We start from the raw sequence: 17,459 nt of genomic DNA, 5'->3' as shown, positions 1-17,459 counted from the left end.
CTCAAAATGTCACATAAATTTCATACAAAATTTTATTACTTTCAAGTTGCACCTTTTATATTTAAATAAGATTTTTGCTTTTTGGTAGGTGACAATTTATACTAACTTTTTCATGCTTTGATCAACTAGTTTAATTGTTTAAATTCATGCAGTTTCAGACAAATCAGTTTGAAATAATGTCTTTTCCTTTGATAACAATATAAACTTGTTCAAAAGTTGATTTCGTAGGCCATCATCTAGATTTTAGCTATTTTGTACATTCCAAGGATTATGTATCTTTTAGGATATTTGAATTTGAATGACTGTATAAAATAAACTAGTCACACATGATATATCTTTTTAATGCAGACATTTTATGTTTAATAATCATTGTGAATTTTTAAAAAAATGAATTTTGTTTTCAATATTGTGCATAAGTAACAAGAATTTTTTGAGCTCCTAATGTGCAAGTAGGATTTGTGTTTAAGCTAGTGCTGTTTTGAATTGCTAATCAAAAGAAAAATATATACATAACAATGTAGACCAAAGATAGTCCATTTGAATATCTCCTTCACACATAATCTGTCTGAATTATACAAGGTTAATATTAAAGAATTAAATAAAACTTATGTCAAATTATATTTAAAAACTTAATTAGCAATATCTGAGAGTATTCATTTGATCTCTATAAATAGTTTAAACAATCTTGTTTTTTTTGAGAATATTAAAAAATATTTTTTCATTATTTTTGGAAGGAAAGATTTATATGGAGAAGAGAATCTTTTATCTGCAAAGTTTACATAAACCTTAGGTCTTTAAGAACAATTTTAATAGAATAATTTTAGATATATTATTAATATATTTATTTAAAATACTTTCAGTTTACCTCTTAGTTCTTATTTTAGAAAAATAAAGTTGAAAGTGAGAGAAAACTTCTAAATTCCTTTTCAAAGCTTAGTCACAGTGAGGACTATAAAGAAAATTATTTCTTTAACACAGACATCATACCGCTTTTTAATTCTTGTGCCAGTGTTGTGTCTAGCGTTTAAACTGGGCTATTGACTGCACCCTTATGTTTTAGTAAAGAAAAGAAACGGTGCTTCTATCTCCGTTCAGCTCTTTTCTTGCTTGTGTCCATCTAAACAAGGCTTTCACGCCATCCGCAGATACACCAGTCGTATCCTAGTCTGTAGAGCATAGTAAAATTATCCACATAAGCATCATTTTTTTATAATTTTAAAGCAAATATCAATAGAATTTTGCTGGGTTTTTTTTTTTTTCCTCATTGCAGTAATGTTGAAGGAAAAAAACAGGAAAGAGAAATTAAGTATGTTAATCTGACTGGATTATATAATACAGTAAAAGCCAATGGATAACTTCAGTAGTCCTTGTAAATAGTTTTAAAGATGTCTAATGTTAGTTAATGTCCCCAGAACTCCTGATAGTACTAAAAACAACTCTCATACTGTGGCTGGATGGTTAAGTCGCCCAGAAGAAATGACAAAAAAGTGTTTGTTTTCCGGGTTGTAATTTAGCACCTTATTTGTTTTGTTTCTTTGTATGCTTCTTTTACTTTTGATTATGTTGTTATCTTGTGTCAAGTGTAGTAAATCCAGTGTGGTACAATCATTATTTTGTCTGATATGGTAAAAGTTGAATTCATTCCATTTTTCTTTTATGTTTTGCTCACAGCTAAGCCAAATATTTCTTTTTATTTTTGAATGTGAGGTCATTTATAAAGGGCTCCAGGGGGGGGTAAAGTGCATGGTTCTCAGGAGAAAGGAGTCCATCAACACTATCAGTGTGCTTGTTCTCGTTTATAACTGTAATCAGCACAGTTGGATTTCTGGACACCCATGACATTGAAATTTTATTTTTTATGTCATATTAATTAAATAAGTTAACAAATAAATGAGAGAAAGCCTCCAAACATCCATAGGTATTCTTTTTAAAACTGCAAGTGTTTGTGATGGGATTTATGAAGTCCCTTTCACAGGATAAAGGGAGATGTTGAGAGGAAGAAAGAAAAAAGAAAAGGCTAGCACTGGAATGCTTTCCTAATTGGTTGGGCCACCGGTCTACAGGTGAACACGGTTTACAAGGCTAGCTCTTTTTACTTTTTTATCTTGCACTTGTGTATCATTTTTCAGTGTTTTATCTTTCTGCTAACAAAAAGTTATTTTGCAATAGAATATTCTGGGGCATTGTGGAAAAGTTTAATTCTACTTGCACCCCACCTTCCTCGTTTTGGTCTTTTTAAAATTTAGGATAAAGGGTAAATTGAGTCAGCGTTAAATTTCTCCATTTGGGCATATGACATAGAAAACAGTTTATTAATAGTAAATTTTAAATTATTTCTCTATTTTTCTGGAAGTTTTATATATACACACATATCTTGGTGTTCTGTTTTGCTTAAATGTCATAGTCATTCCAAATGTAGATTAATAAAAATAACTTATTATGAATGTTTATCAAATACACTTCATACCTAACATGTAGTACTATGTCATGTATGAAGTAGCAAGTTATTTTCAGAGATAAAAACTCCTTTTAGTACTTATTAAACACTTCTAATAAACTTTTTTACTAATGTGATTTATTAAGGCCCTATCTGAGGAAAAAGAAGAAATAATGAAGTATAGGGATAAAAATGATCATTACATAATTTTAAGCATATTTTACGATAAATTACTTATTCTCTGCAGGAGATAATGAGTTTGTGTAAAATGATTACTGTTGTTGATGTTTTTTTGTTGTGTGTTCAGAAGCCAAGTTACATACAACACTAAAGATTTGTGAGGGATTTTAGCTTTTGACATTGGCTGACTAGACTGTAAGCTAATAACTATAGAGTATTTTTTGCATGACCAAAGAGTAAACTGGTGTCTTATCATATTTCTGCTCTTGTTACGGTATAAAGGTTGCTGTTCGGCCCAAGTAGCGACTATTTTTAAGTCTGTGTAAGATGCATACTGTAGATCCACCATAGTCTCTCTTAAGAAATGTCATGCTCACTTGTTTTCTATCTTGTTGCATGATTTAAAAAGCAAAAATAATATTCAGTAGTTTGCAAAGAGTTTTGAATTCTGTCTTGTGAAGCTTATTTGTGTACACTGTAGTCATGTTGATTCCTGACGGGGATTCTAGTAAAACTATAGTTACGCAATTGGAAGCACCTTTCAAAAAATTCTGCATATGTGTTTTTTTCTCTCCCTCTCTCCAACCTTCCCAAACTCTTAAGGGTTAAAAATGACCCATAGAACTTAAAAGATGCTAGTTATAGGAAGTTCAGTGACAGAAATAAAGGCTCTGAAGGATAGTTTACATTCTAGTCTAGTACAACATAGAGCATTGTGTCCAGAAGGCATAATTCTGATGCCAGTTCTCTGGACACGTGCATGTTGTGCAGGTGGAGGGGACTCTTCTGTTGGCAGGTTATTGCAGATATGCAAAGGTTACTGCACTTGTGTCAGATACAACAAGAAGGAAATGAAACTGTTTGTAAAACCAGATTCGTTTCATAGCAGAAACTTCTTTTGTGTGTATGTGAGACAGAGAGAGAGATAGAGAGAGGGATAGAGACAGACTGGGAGAGATATGAGAAGCATCAATTCTTCGTTGCAGCTCCTTAGTTGTTCATTGATTGCTTCCTCATATGTGCCTTGACCAGGGGGCTAGAGCAGGGCGAGTGACCCCTTGCTCAAGTCAGCGACCATGGGGGCATGTTTATGATCCCATGCTCAAGCCAGCCACCCTGCGCTCAAACTGGTAAGCCTGCGCTTCAGCCCGATGAGCCCACGCGCAAGCTGGATGAGCCCACACTCAATCGGGAGACCTCAGGGTTTTGAACTTGGGTCCTCTGCATCCCAGTCCAATGCCCTCTTTACTGCGCCACCACCTGGTCAGGCCTAACAGAAACTTTTTTTAAAACTGTCTTTGATACTTGTCAGTGGAAGTCAGACTATGACTGGTATTAGATGTGATCTTTATGGAGAATAATATGAAGTGCTTAAAAGATTTTTATTGATGGAAAGAAAAGACCTTTCCATATATGGCAATGTGCATTACCATGGATTTGGTAGCAAGGGAGAGTCCAACAGGACCAATCCCAGTGGCCTCTGATCCAGACTTTTTGCTTTCCCTAGCAGGAAGATGTCAAAACAGAAGGCTTAGAAAGTAAAGTATATGAGAGACTGTTTCAGGTGTCATGAGGACCTATAAACTGAGATTACTGAAGCAAGGTCTAATTTTTAAAAATTAGGTGTGCTATCGAAGGGAGAGAGAACACTGCTGGGGAAATGCCACCCTTAGATTTTATGCTCTTTACCTAATTCTGTGTCTCTTAGACCTAGGCCATGCATTGGAATGTCCTGGAGGGCTCCTTAAAAGACCACAAATTGTTAGACCCCACCCTCAGAATTTTCTGAGTCAGTCAGTCTGAGCTTTGGCATGGTGAATATTTGCATGTGAAGTAGTTCCGAAGTGGCCCCTGGCCTAGTAGCTCAGGTGATTAGAGCATCATCCCAATATGCTTAGGTTGCAAGTTTGCTATCAGGTGAGGGCTTGTACAAGAGTCGATCAAGGAATGCCCAAATAAGTGGAAAAGCAAAGCAGTGTCTCTTTCTCTCTCTCCCTTCTTCCTCCCCCCACCTCTAAAGTAAAATAAAATGAAATAAAATAGTTACAAGGTGAAACTGCTTACCAGGAACCACACTTTGAGAACAAATATATTAATCCTTAAATTAACCCCATGTGGTAGACATTACCGTTTTTATTTTACATACTAGTAGTCTGAGCCCTGAAAGGTTAAATAACATAACCAAAAGTCACACAGGTAATAAAGTAGTAGTGTTGAGATTCAGATTCAGGTTTCTTTCTGACTCTAAAAACCAATCTTTCTCCATCCAACCATACTTTATTAAAAGATAAAGAGATAAAGGATAGTGAGCAAAACAAGGTAGAAATAATGTTACTTGACATTGGAGCTCTGTTATTCTTGTGCCCCAACTGGGCTGTGATCTTAACCAATGTACAAGTCAGGCTATTTTCTGGCCTATGAATTAGAGAAAACAATACCATCCTTGATCTAACGTGGTTGGCAGAATTGCTAATGAGCTTTGGGGAAGCCTTTGACAAATCAGAAGAGAAAGGAAATACAGGATTTGAAAGAAGATGAAAGGTTGGTATTAGAAGTTGGTATAAAAACCGATTTGGGGAAAACAAAGAGGAAAGCGAGTGTTTTTAATGGTAGTTATGTGAAGTAGCAGCAATTACTTAACTGTGTCCTCAAACATATGAAAAACAGAACAACAAAAGAAGGCACAGACATTTCGCATTACATCATTAGATCCCCACCCGTTGTCCGACTGCATGGTGCTGTAGTGGAGAGCATTTTCAGGGTTTCATCCTGTCTCACCTCATTATTTTCGTTCATGCTGTCTCCATTTATCTGAATTGTCAATCCCAAATCTTATATAGCAAAATGAAGTGGTAAACTATTTTATTATCATGAGATATTAGTGCTGGTTCTGTTGTTCCACTTTGAAATCTCCGGGGAATTGTTATCCCTGTGAAAAGAAGTGACTTGGATTTTGCCAGCACATATTCCGAAAAGAAGTTAATATATGTTGGTCTTATAAGTTGCTCTTCTGATAATGCTCTGGAACTTTAAGTTGACTTTTACTGTGTAACACAGCCTCACACTACCAGGTGTTAAGAAAAATGCATGTGCACACTGGAGGGTTTGAATATTTAGGGGAGAATTTTAAGGAAAATCTGTCATCTCAATACTGTGAGTTCATTATGGTAATTTTTTCATATCATTTTATTTTTAAGCAAAGTTAAACCACCTCCACAAATTTCACCCAGCAAGTCGATGGGCGGAGAATTTTGCGTGGCTGCAACATTTGGGACATCCAGATCATGGTTTGCAAATAATGCAGGTCTGAAAAGAGAAAAGGGTGCGTATTTTTACTAAAGATTAAACTGGCCATTTGTAATATATGTTTCTTGTGGAAAATTCATAGCTGTTCTCCTTGAATAATGTTAAACCCAATATTTTAAAAACCAGTTTTTCTATTCAATAAGCATGTCTCTCCTCAATGACTCAAGCCTAATCAAGAAGAAAGGCTATCCTCTCACTTTAAACATTAAATAAATTGCCTATTGAGTTTTTTTGTTTTGGTTTGTTGACAATTTACATGTGTTTTTGATGCAGTCAATCCCATAGCATTATATGTATCTTTTACATTTAAAATTTTTTTCCATTGATTTGAGAGAGAGAGAAGCATCAACTCATTGTTCCACTTAGTTGTTCCATTTAGTTGTGCACTCATTAGTTGCTTCTAGTATATGCCCTGACCTTGGATGGAACCTGTGACCTGTGGCAGGAATGATGCTCTTGTCTGCTGAGTCACCCAGGCAGGGCAGTAGCTTTGACATTTTTGACAAGCTAATTTCACACCTTCTCTGAGGTGTGGAGAGGAAAACCGTATCTCTATTTTAGACATAAAATACTTGAGATTAGTGAATTAAATATCTTAGCTAAAAGCACTAGTAGTAAGTGATTTTATCAGAGTTTGAAACCTGGTTTTCTAATGTTAAATCTTGACTTTAAAAAATTCAGCAATAGCCCTGGCCAGGAAGCTCAGTTGGTTGGAGTGTTGTTCCGATATGTCAAAGTTGTTGTGGGTTCAGTCCCTGGTCAGGGCATGTACAAGAATCAACCAATGAATGCATAAATGAGTAGAGCAACAAATCAATGTTTTTCTCTCAACTCAATTAATAAATGAAAATAATTTAAAATAAAATAAAAAATTCAACAACTTTTCCATGTTATAAATTAAAAGATATAAACAGGGTGCCACTCAGAAATAAGGGTCATCTTTTTTTTTTTTTCCTTTTTGTATTTTTCTGAAGCTGGAAACGGGGAGAGACAGTCAGACAGACTCCCGCATGCGCCCAACCGGGATCCACCCGTCACGCCCACCAGGGGATGACACTCTGCCCACCAGGGGGCAACGCTCTGCACCTCCGGGGCGTCGCTCTGTTGTGACCAGAGCCACTCTAGCGCCTGGGGCAGAGGCCAAGGAGCCATCCCCAGCGCCCGGGCCATCTTTGCTCCAGTGGAGCCTCGCTGTGGGAGGGGAAGAGAGAGACAGAGAGGAAGGAGAGGGGGAGGGGTGGAGAAGCAGATGAGCGCTTCTCCTGTGTGCCCTGGCTGGGAATCGAACCCAGGACTTCTGCACGCCAGGCCAACGCTCTACCACTGAGCCAACTGGCCAGGGCCAAGGGTCATCTTTTATGGTAACCATTGCTCCTTTGAATTTATATAGTTTTTTTTTTAAATCTCCTTTTTTTGATCATCAGGATAATACCTAAAATGTTTATATAATTACTGTTTAGTGTTTGATTGCTTATTGATTTTGTGTAGAAGAGAATGCCTACATTCATGGACCACGTGTTTAGTTTGGAATAAGATTTCCTCCTTATTTTAGTACTATTAAAGTAGGTCACAAACTGCGTTGTTAGCCAGGCACTTCTTTGAAGAGTTCAGGGGCTGTATTGTTCTTGGCAAAATGGCTCTCCTTTACGCTTAATGCTGGCAGCAGACATCAGCTCGTTCCCTCGTTATCGCCTTTCAGTGACCCTTTCCTTGGAAATAGGATCTCAGGCACAGCAGGTTCCTTACCTCAGTGGGAGAGGATACAGCACAGTATGCAAGCCTTCCATTTGCTTATCCCATCTTTATTTTTTTGTTACCGGCTTGGCTTTACTGATGCTATCGAAATGACTTTTTGTTGCTAGTTAAAACCCTCTGTGAAGCTCGATTTCAAATGCTTTTCCCTTCTGTTCTAATTACCCTTTTAACTTGCTACTCCTTTATGTCCCACTGACTGGTCATTAGCCATTTTCTCAAATCAGCTGTAATTAATTCCTCTGGCATGGCGATAAGGTGACCCACCCAGCATTCATGAGTGATTTTATATGCTCCTAGGTTTACTGGAAAACCCGAGATAGAGGACTAAACCTGTTTCGGTACCGAGGACATGTGTACTCCTTATAAAGTCATTTGATTAGATCCATATTCAGCACCTGACCTCAAAGTATGACTGGTCTTCATTTACCATGGGGGCCAGTGATTCCATTGAGAGAAAAGAAGGAAGAAGATTTGAGGGGCAAGAGGATGTGTGTGCTTTTCATTTGTTTGTTTGTTTGAATCCAGAAGTTTTAAAGGGAAAGTTTGCTGAGAGAAAGCAGAATAGAAGTTGGGCTGATCTAGGTATACAAAAAAACCTCTCACGCACTTGAGCTGGTACATCCGGTGTAACTAAATCTCCATCTGTACAGTGTTCCTTTTCTATCAGTCCTTCCTTGTTCCCCCGATTTCAGTAATCATTCTTCATAATACAGGACAAATGTTGCAGACAAACACAAAACACTGAAAAATACTGTTTCACTGTGTTAGAAATTTGAGTACCGTGTTTTTCGCTCCACAAGACACACATTTTCCCCCAAAAGTGGAGGGGATATCGCCGCTGCGTCTTATGGAGCAAAAAATATGGTATTTTATTAAATATTTTAACACACCATTTGGTTCAGAATATTTTTTTTCTTATTTTCCCTCTTAAAACCCTATGTGTATCTTTTGGTCAGGTGCGTATTATGGAGCGAAAAATACGGTATATTTCTATCATTCTTGAAATACATATAGCTTAAGATTTAAAAAAATTTTTTTTTCATTTTTTATTTTTTTTTATTTTTTTTATCTTTCTGAAGTTGGAAACAGGGAGGCAGTCACTCCCGCATGTGCCCGACTGGGATCCACCTGGCATGCCCACCAGGGGGCGATGCTCTGCCCATCTGGGGCGTCGCTCTGTTCCAACCAGAGCCACTCTAGCGCCTGAGGCAGAGGCCACAGAGCCATCCTCAGTGCCTGGGCCAACATTGCTCCAATGGAGCATCGGCTGCGGGAGGGGAAGAGAGAGAGAGGAAGGAGAGGGAGAGGGGTGGAGGAGCAGATGGGTGCTTCTCCTGTGTGCCCTGGCCGGAAATCAAACCCGGGACACCTGCACACCAGGCCGACACTCTACCACTGAGCCAACTGGCCAGGGCTAAAAAATATTTTGACAGCATAGAGATTTTTAAATCCATTAGTTTATACTTAATAAGAGGCAACCTTTAGGCAAAGAGCGGACACCATGAGAAAAAAACCTTGCCTTCTTATTTTCTCTCAGCAGCCTTAGAAACAGACTAAAATGTCAATAACTTTCAAAAATTAGGCTTTGCTCCTTTTATGTGATTGTCAAACATCCAGGTTCTGTCTTTCTCTTTGTAGATCAGTGTAAACAAGTTGTAGTTGAATCTCTCTACATCATTAGCTGCTATGGGACCTTAGTGGAGCACATGATGGAGCCACGACCACTTAGCACTGCCCCCAAGATCAGCGATGACACCCCACTGGAAATGATGACATCCCCTCGAGCCAGCTGGACTCTGGTTAGGTAGTACCTCCTTTTTTTGTTTGTTTCTTTGTTTAAAACAATTTTTTTTTTCAATTAGAGTTAATGTATAACATTCATTTTTTTCTTAACAGCTTTATTTAGGTATACAATATTAAAAGGATACAAGTTAATAAGATTTGACATTGGTATATAGCTTGGAAACCATCACCATAATTCCTATTATAAATATATCCATCACCTGTAAATGTTGTGTAGTACCTCTTTTTAATCACTCCCTTCTGCACCTCCTTATCCGTACTTTACCTGCAGAGCCCTAGGCAGCCACTGATGGGCCGTCTAACACTATAGATTACTTTATGATTTCTAAAAGTTTGTATAAATAGCATTATAGAGTGTGTACTTCATGAAATCTAGATTAGAACCTGTTCAGTCTAGTTTACAATGGAACAGGAGTGACAGAAAAAATTGGTCCTGGCATGCATGGAAGGAAATAGACAAAAATGGATATGAAAACAATCCCTTTTCTTTTGACATTTAAAAATATTCTTATATTGATTTTTGAAGGCTCCAGTGTTCTTTACTACTACTTTGCTGCACTAGATCGATCTGATCAATATTGTATTTATCAAGCTATTCATGAATAATCAGATCAAATTAAAATTACTACACCATCATTGTTGAAATAAGTGGCTTATTTTAGAACTCAGATGCTAATTAGATCTATAAGTCAATTATTAGCATAACTGTGTTTTTTCCCAACCATTTTTACCTGCTTTATTCTGTGTGAAAATACACACATGTCCTGAGAATAGAGAGCTCTAACAATTGTCAGAAATTAGGTAAAATTAGAATTCTTTAGTTGTGACCTTTAAAATTTCACACTTCTGCTCTGCCCAGTGTCTTGAATGTCTTATCTGTCTTGTTGGAGGGTCTTCTGCTTTAAACCAATATTGGCTCTGTGTGATTTGTATGAGTCACTGCCACCTTTTTATTCTTTCTGAGCAGATGGCCTTGTGTTTCAGGTTTCAGCACTCCAACAAGTTCATTTTAATGATTACAAAGATAGTGTGAGTTTATATCAATGTCTGTAAGTGGTGACAGTGATGGTGATTTACATCTCATCTATTAAACTTAAATATTAATATTCTGCTGTTTCCTTAGAACTCCTCAGTGGAATGAATTGCAGCCACCATTTAATGCAAACCACCCTCTGCTCCTCGCTGCAGATGCTGTACAGTATTATCAGTTCCTTCTTGCTGGCCGTGAGTAGTTCTTATTTCTCTCCTTCCATATAGTGTTTTGAGATTTCATCTTAACATGCTGACTTTTAATGCAGCCATGCGTATTACCACAGGGTCCATCGTCCCTAGGCCATAAACAATCAAATGGAGGAAAATATTGTGGATATTTACTACAAACATAAACCATAAGACTTAGCACACATTGGGTATGCCTCTGGCTGTTCTCATTACCTGGCCATGAGATATAGCCCTGCCATGATGTAAATTGATAGGGTGTGCTCAGAAGTTTAAAAAAAAAAAAAAAAAGAAAAGAAAAGGATACTAGGATATAATAAACTTTCATAAAACTTGGTATCTGTTTCTGGCATGAAAAAAATGAAGCACTTTGCACTGTGGAAACTGTATCAGCAGGTTTTTTTCTTTTGTAGAATTTTACTTGTAATAATGAAGTAATGATTGCAACTCCATTGGGTTTTTGTACATTTACTTTCATTTACTTACTTTCTAAGTAAGTAAGTACATTTACTTACTTTCTAAGCCCTTATATTTGTAGAGACTGATCCGGGTTCTTTTTTTACTTAAGGAGAAAATGTACATTGAGCTAGAAACTGCTTTGTTTATAGGGAATGCATGAAAAGACAATTTAATATTTATTATCCAGTTAATATTCACAGAATTAAAAATTCTTTACAATTATATTTTAATTTTGTAGAATTAACTGGATCCTTAATTTAACTTTATGGCTCTGAGCAGTGCATGTTTTTAAGAAACTTTCTAAAAATCAACAGTGATATGGTGGTGGTGGTGTTTTGTTTTTTTTCCGAAGTTAGAAGCGGGGAGGCAGTCAGACAGACTCCCGCATGCGCCCGACTGGGATGCCCATCGGGGGGTGATGCTCTGTCCATCTGGGACGTTGCTCCATTGCAGCCAGAGCCATTCTAGCACCTGAGGCAGAGGCATGGAGCCATCCTCAGCACCTGGCCCAACTTTGCTCCAATGGAGCCTTGGCTGTGGGAGGGGAAGAAAGAGATAGAGAGGAAGGAGAGGGGGAGGGATGGAGAAGCAGATGGACGCTTCTCCTGTGTGCCCTGACTGGGAATTGAACCTGGGACTTCCACACACTGGGCCAACACTCTACTGCTGAGCCAACCAGCCTGGGCTCAGTGGCATGTTTTTAATGGAATTTTGCTGTTTTGAACTTATATTCTCTTGCTTGCTTGTGTTTATACAGCATGAAGTAAAATATTTCTAAAATTATTTCCTTTTGTGTTTATCATGTGTTATATATTACACTTAAAAGAGAGAAAATTATTTGACCTTGCTTTAAAGTTATGAGACTCTATAGTTATAACAGTTAGTGGTCTCGCTCTCTTTTATAATTGAACTCACTGATTTTTCCAGTAGGTATTTATTGAGTGATATCTATCTGTCAAGCATTTGTGATTTAAATGTGAGTAGTATGTTGCTTCTGTCCTCAATGAAGTTAATATTTCAGGAGATAGGCATTTAATGAAAAAGTAAAATAAAGCGAGAAGGGTGCATCAGTGAAGAGCTGGGACATACATCGACTTAGGAGAGCAATGACTTCAGTTGCCAGAACCTTTACAGAGTGGAGTAGTATATAAGTGATATCCTGGTTCAAAAGCAGGATACATAAAAGTTCTTAGGTCCTAGGTTATCTAAGCATATATTTAACTCTACCATATGAATCAGAAAAAAAATCATGATATTTATTGTAATATCTAATTAAAATAATGAGAACATTTTCTTCTATCTCTCATCATAGGTGAAAATAATTGTTAAGTATCGTTGGCTCTTTCAGAATTAATACCGGTTTCTTTGTTATTTTGATAGGCCTGTTCCGTAGGCAAACAGCAAGTCTCAAATAAGTGAGAAAAAGATATAGGCAAAAAACAAACGCAACTGTCTTTATCTCTTAATTGTTTTGTTCCAGCAAATTAACCTGCTTGGTATTACTTGATCTTAGTAGCTCTAAACACTTTTGTCCAATTCTTAGACCTACAAAAATCCCCAGGTGCATGATTTAAGAACCACCTCTGTAGGCAGTAGCAAGCCGTCAGCTGTTTTCAGGCATTGGAGTGACACCATCAGAATTGCATTTTAGAAAGATCACTCTGACAGTTTTATTACAGGAGGTTCAGAGGAGGGGAGAGGAGGCTGGGCGATCCTGGAGCAGATGAGAGGGCTTTCATTAAGGCTGTGTTACAGGGAAGACAAGACAGGGCAAATCTGGGAGACAGTGCAGAGTGGAACAGAAAGGAATTAGAGATAATTTGAAAGAATGTAGTCCCTGATTATTCCATGGTTTCTAATTAAAATATGTAGTAGAATGCATTTTATGTTGGACCTTTTGAATGTCAGGTGGACTAGCAATGGGATATGGATGAAAAGGCCTGGGGTTCTAGTTCCAAACCATTTCTCAATGACTAGATAAATATAAAATATCAATAATAATACTTGCGGGCCCTGGCCGGTTGGCTCAGCGGTAGAGCGTCGGCTTGGTGTGCGGGGGACCCGGGTTCGATTCCCGGCCAGGGCACATAGGAGAAGCGCCCATTTGCTTCTCCACCCCCACCCCCCTCCTTCCTCTCTGTCTCTCTCTTCCCCTCCTGCAGCCAAGGCTCCATTGGAGCAAAGATGGCCCGGGCGCTGGGGATGGCTCCTTGGCCTCTGCCCCAGGCGCTAGAGTGGCTCTGGTCGCAGCAGAGCGATGCCCCGGAGGGGCAGAGCATCGCCCCCTGGTGGGCAGAGCATCACCCCTGGTGGGCGTGCCGGGTGAATCCCGGTCGGGCACATGCGGGAGTCTGTCTGACTGTCTCTCCCCGTTTCCAGCTTCAGAAAAATACAAAAAAAAATAAATAAATTAATAATAATAATAATACTTGCTGTTGAAAGGTGTTGGTGTGGTCAATGAAGTGATGCTAAAGACCTTTAAAACCTATAAAAAAGTATATGCATTTAGGTTTCATCTGTACCTTTGTTTCTTATCTCAAACATGCATATTTTCAAATAATAGACTCCAGAGCCTTAATATTGGAATACATGTTCTGGCTACTTGATTTTTACCATGTTGTAATATCTGTTATCCAAGTGATAAACCGTAATTAGTATGCTTTTTCTTATCTTGTGAAATGTTACTACAGATATAATTTAATAGGTCAAAAGAATACCTGAGAGACAGGTAATTTTGTAATAATTATTATACCACTTCTTTACATTGGGAGTAGAGACACAGTGTTTGTATGGATTTTGAAGTCACCTTTTCTTACATAAAGAAAGCCTATTTGGCCCTGGCCAGTTGGCTCAGTGGTAGAGTGTCGGCCTGGCGTGCAGGAGTCCCGGGTTCGATTCCTGGCCAGGGCACACAGGAGAAGCGCCCATCTGCTCCTCCACCCCTCCCCCTCTTCTTCCTCTCTGTCTCTCTCTTCTCCTCCTGCAGCCGAGGCTCCCCATTGGAGCAAAGATGGCCCAGGCACTGAGGATAGCTCTGTGGCCTCTGCCTCAGGCACTAAGATGGCTCTGGCTGCAACAGAGCAACGCCCCAGAGGGGCAGAGCATCGCCCCCTGGTGGGCATGCCGGGTGATCCTGGTGGGGCTCATGCAGGAGTCTGTCTGACTGCCTCCCCGTTTCCAGCTTTGGAAAAATGCAAAAAAAAAAAAAAAAAGCCTGACCTGTGGTGGCACAGTGGATAAAGTGTCGACCTGGAAATGCTGAGGTCGCCGGTTTGAAGCCCTGGGCTTGCCTGGTCAAGGCACATATGGGAGTTGATGCTTCCAGCTCCTCCCCCTTCTCTCTCTCTCTGTCTCTCTCTTTCCTCTCTAAAAATAAAAAAATAAAAATAATAAATAAATAAATAAAAAGAAAGCCTATTTGATTGAGAGTCCTGAACATGTTGGTATATTATGTGATTGAAGCAATTCAGTATGCAAAGTAGGGGTGTCTGTGTCAGAGGAGTAAAAGCCTGAAATGTAAGCAATAAAAACAATGCAGGAGCCAATTTAGAGAGAATGCCTTTACCTGCCCATCTGTTGAGCCCTTTCTGCAAATTACAGCCTCATAAGAAGACTTTCTTATTACCTTCTTGGTTTCTCTCTAATGGTCCTTACTGAAGCCATTTGAAGCAATATAACCACTTGAAACATAAGTATACTATATCTGATGCCAGTTTTTGTTTTACTTAACCATTTTAAAAATCACCTCTTATTTCCTAATTTAAAGACTATTGATAAATACATTATTCAAAGTTTTTTCAAATATAACCATTTGCAGGAAAACCCTAACACATACTTCACAAAAGTAGCAAGTATTTTCTTTGGTTGTATTTGAATCTGTGGGTCACGTGAAAAGGACTTGTGCAAACTCTGGAAATTATAATAGTAGACAAAGACTGATGGAAATGGAAATGGGACGGAGACTTTGTTTCAGGGAGAAGGGATTAGGAGAGCAGGATATTTAGCAAGGATTCCCCACTCCCATCCAGCCCTGTAATCATAATAGATACACTGCTAGTTGATACACAGAGTTCTGCTAATGTGGCGAAAGGATGACTGGTGGCGGAGGAAAGGGACACTTGACCTACCTGAAACACTAAATACTTCTTACCTAAATTCCAAGTGAAATAAGTAAGAATGCCAAAATCACAGTTTCTACCTATATTAAATGAATGGAATAGTATAAAATTGAGGAATTTTGGTGTGCCATTGAATTGTAGTAGAATGCTCCTTACAGAAATCCCCGTGGAGGCAGAGAGGGCCCTTTGTTATTAGGTTGAGCCATAGGAATTGCCACTTTGCATAAGTTTTTCAAAACTCAAATATCAGCAAATTCATATGGTTTGAGTAGAATGATTAATTTATAGGTGCAAGGTGAATGTAAGACAGTAATCTAGTCTTGCTCTATAGCTCTGCAAAGGTAAAGTTGAGACTTTATTATCAAAAAATGTTTTGCCTCAGTCATGAGTAATCTTGGGAATATTTTATAAAAAAGATTATAGCAGAGTGATGACATCAGAGTAGTGGTGGCATTGAGAAATACTCCTGATCTCTCTCCTTGAAAGTTCAACAAATTGAACAACTATAACACAGCAAAAAATCCCCAGCTGGGCTTGCAGGTGTGACTGAAAGATCCATACTCTGAACCGACTAAAGGTGGGATGGGTTAGAAAACACAGATACTAAGCTCATGGACCTTTTCCATAGAGAACAATTCATAAATTCAACCCCGAAGGCAATGGAAGTAAAGGCAAAAATAACTGAATGGGAATATATCAAACTAAAAAACTTCTGTACAGCAAAAGAAACTGACAACAAAAAAAATAGGCAGCCATCTAAATGGGTGGTGATATTTGCAAACAACAGCTCTAATAATGGGTTAATATACAAAATATATAAAGAACTCACAAAGCTCAGCATCAAACAAGCAGACAATCCAATTCAAAAATGGGGAGAGGACCTTTAACAGACACGTCTCCAAAGAGGACATACAAATGGCCAACAGATATATGAAAAAATGCTCATCTTCACTAGCTATTTGAGATATGCAAATCAAAAACAATGAGATCCACCTCACAAGTCTTAGATTGGCTATTATCAACAAAATAGGCAATAACAAGTGTTGGAGAGGCTGTGGAGAAAAAGGAACCCTTGTTCACTGCTAGTGAGAAATGCCAATTAGTACAACCATTATGGAAGAAAGTATGGTGGTTCCTCAAAAAACTAAGAATAGAAATACCATATGACCCAGCAATCCCTCTACTAAGTATTTACCCCCAAAACTTGAAAACATTGGTACATAAACACATACGTACCACCACGTTCATCACAGTATTATTCACAGTAACTAAGACATGGAAACAATCAAAGTGTCCTTTTGATAGAGGATTGGGTAAAGGAGATGTGGTACGTATATACAATGGAATACTACTCAGTCATAATAAATGATGACATAGTGCCATATACGATAACAAGGATGGACCTTGAGAACATTATACTGGGTGAAATAAGTAAGTCAGAGAAAGCTAAGAACTGTATGATTTCACACATATGTGGGATATAAAACTGAGACTCGTGGTCATAGATAAAAGTGAAATGCTTACCAAGGCTGAAGGGAATGTGGGGGAGGGGAGGGGAGGGAGACAAAGGGGAGGAGGTGGTGCAAAGGGTGTAAAGAGGGACAAATAAAAGATGACGGAAAACAACTTGACTTTGGGTGATGGGTATATAACATAATGAACAGTTCAAATACTGTAGAAATGTTCACCTGAGACCTATTTACTCTTATTGATCAATGTCACTGTGTTAAAGTTAATTTTATAAATAAAATTTTAAATTAAAAAAAATATTATAGCCTGACCAGGTGGTGGCGCAGTGGATAGAGCGTCGGACTGGGATACGAAAGGACCCAGGTTCGAGACCCCGAGGTCGCCAGCTTGAGCGTGGGCTCATCTGGCTTGAGCAAAGAGCTCACCAGCTTGGACCCATGGTCCCTGGCTCCAGCAGGGGGTTACTCGGTCTGCTGAAGGCCCACGGTCAAGGCACATGTGAGAAAGCAATCAATGAACAACTAAGAAGTCGCAATGCGCAACAAGAAACTGATGATTGATGCTTCTCCTCTCTCTCTGTTCCTGTCTGTCTGTCCCTGTCTATCTCTGCCTCTGTAAAAAAAAAAAAAAAAAAAATTATAGTAGAGATTAACGACTTTTTTCTTTTTTTTTTCCTTCAAAAAATTACATTCTATAATTACCTTTTTTCTAAA

At 38.4% G+C, this 17,459-nt stretch overlaps 1 protein-coding gene across 6 annotated transcripts in view; it reads left to right on the top strand.

Moving 5' to 3' along the window:
* Positions 1–17,459, top strand: part of BCAS3 (BCAS3 microtubule associated cell migration factor) — a 633,266-nt gene that overhangs the window by 284,124 nt on the left and 331,683 nt on the right. For all 6 annotated transcript variants that reach the window (XM_066262741.1, XM_066262742.1, XM_066262738.1 and 3 more), the window contains 3 exons: positions 5,815–5,939; positions 9,317–9,482; positions 10,605–10,705. In XM_066262741.1, the coding sequence (XP_066118838.1) occupies positions 5,815–5,939; positions 9,317–9,482; positions 10,605–10,705 (392 nt within the window). The remainder of the gene's footprint in view (positions 1–5,814; positions 5,940–9,316; positions 9,483–10,604; positions 10,706–17,459) is intronic.

The sequence above is a fragment of the Saccopteryx bilineata genome, chromosome 2 (genome assembly GCF_036850765.1).
Source record: "Saccopteryx bilineata isolate mSacBil1 chromosome 2, mSacBil1_pri_phased_curated, whole genome shotgun sequence".
In the NCBI taxonomy this organism is placed as follows: Eukaryota; Metazoa; Chordata; class Mammalia; order Chiroptera; family Emballonuridae; genus Saccopteryx; species Saccopteryx bilineata.
The sequence above is the reverse complement of the archived record's forward strand: the minus strand, read 5'-3'. Positions and strand labels throughout refer to the sequence as shown.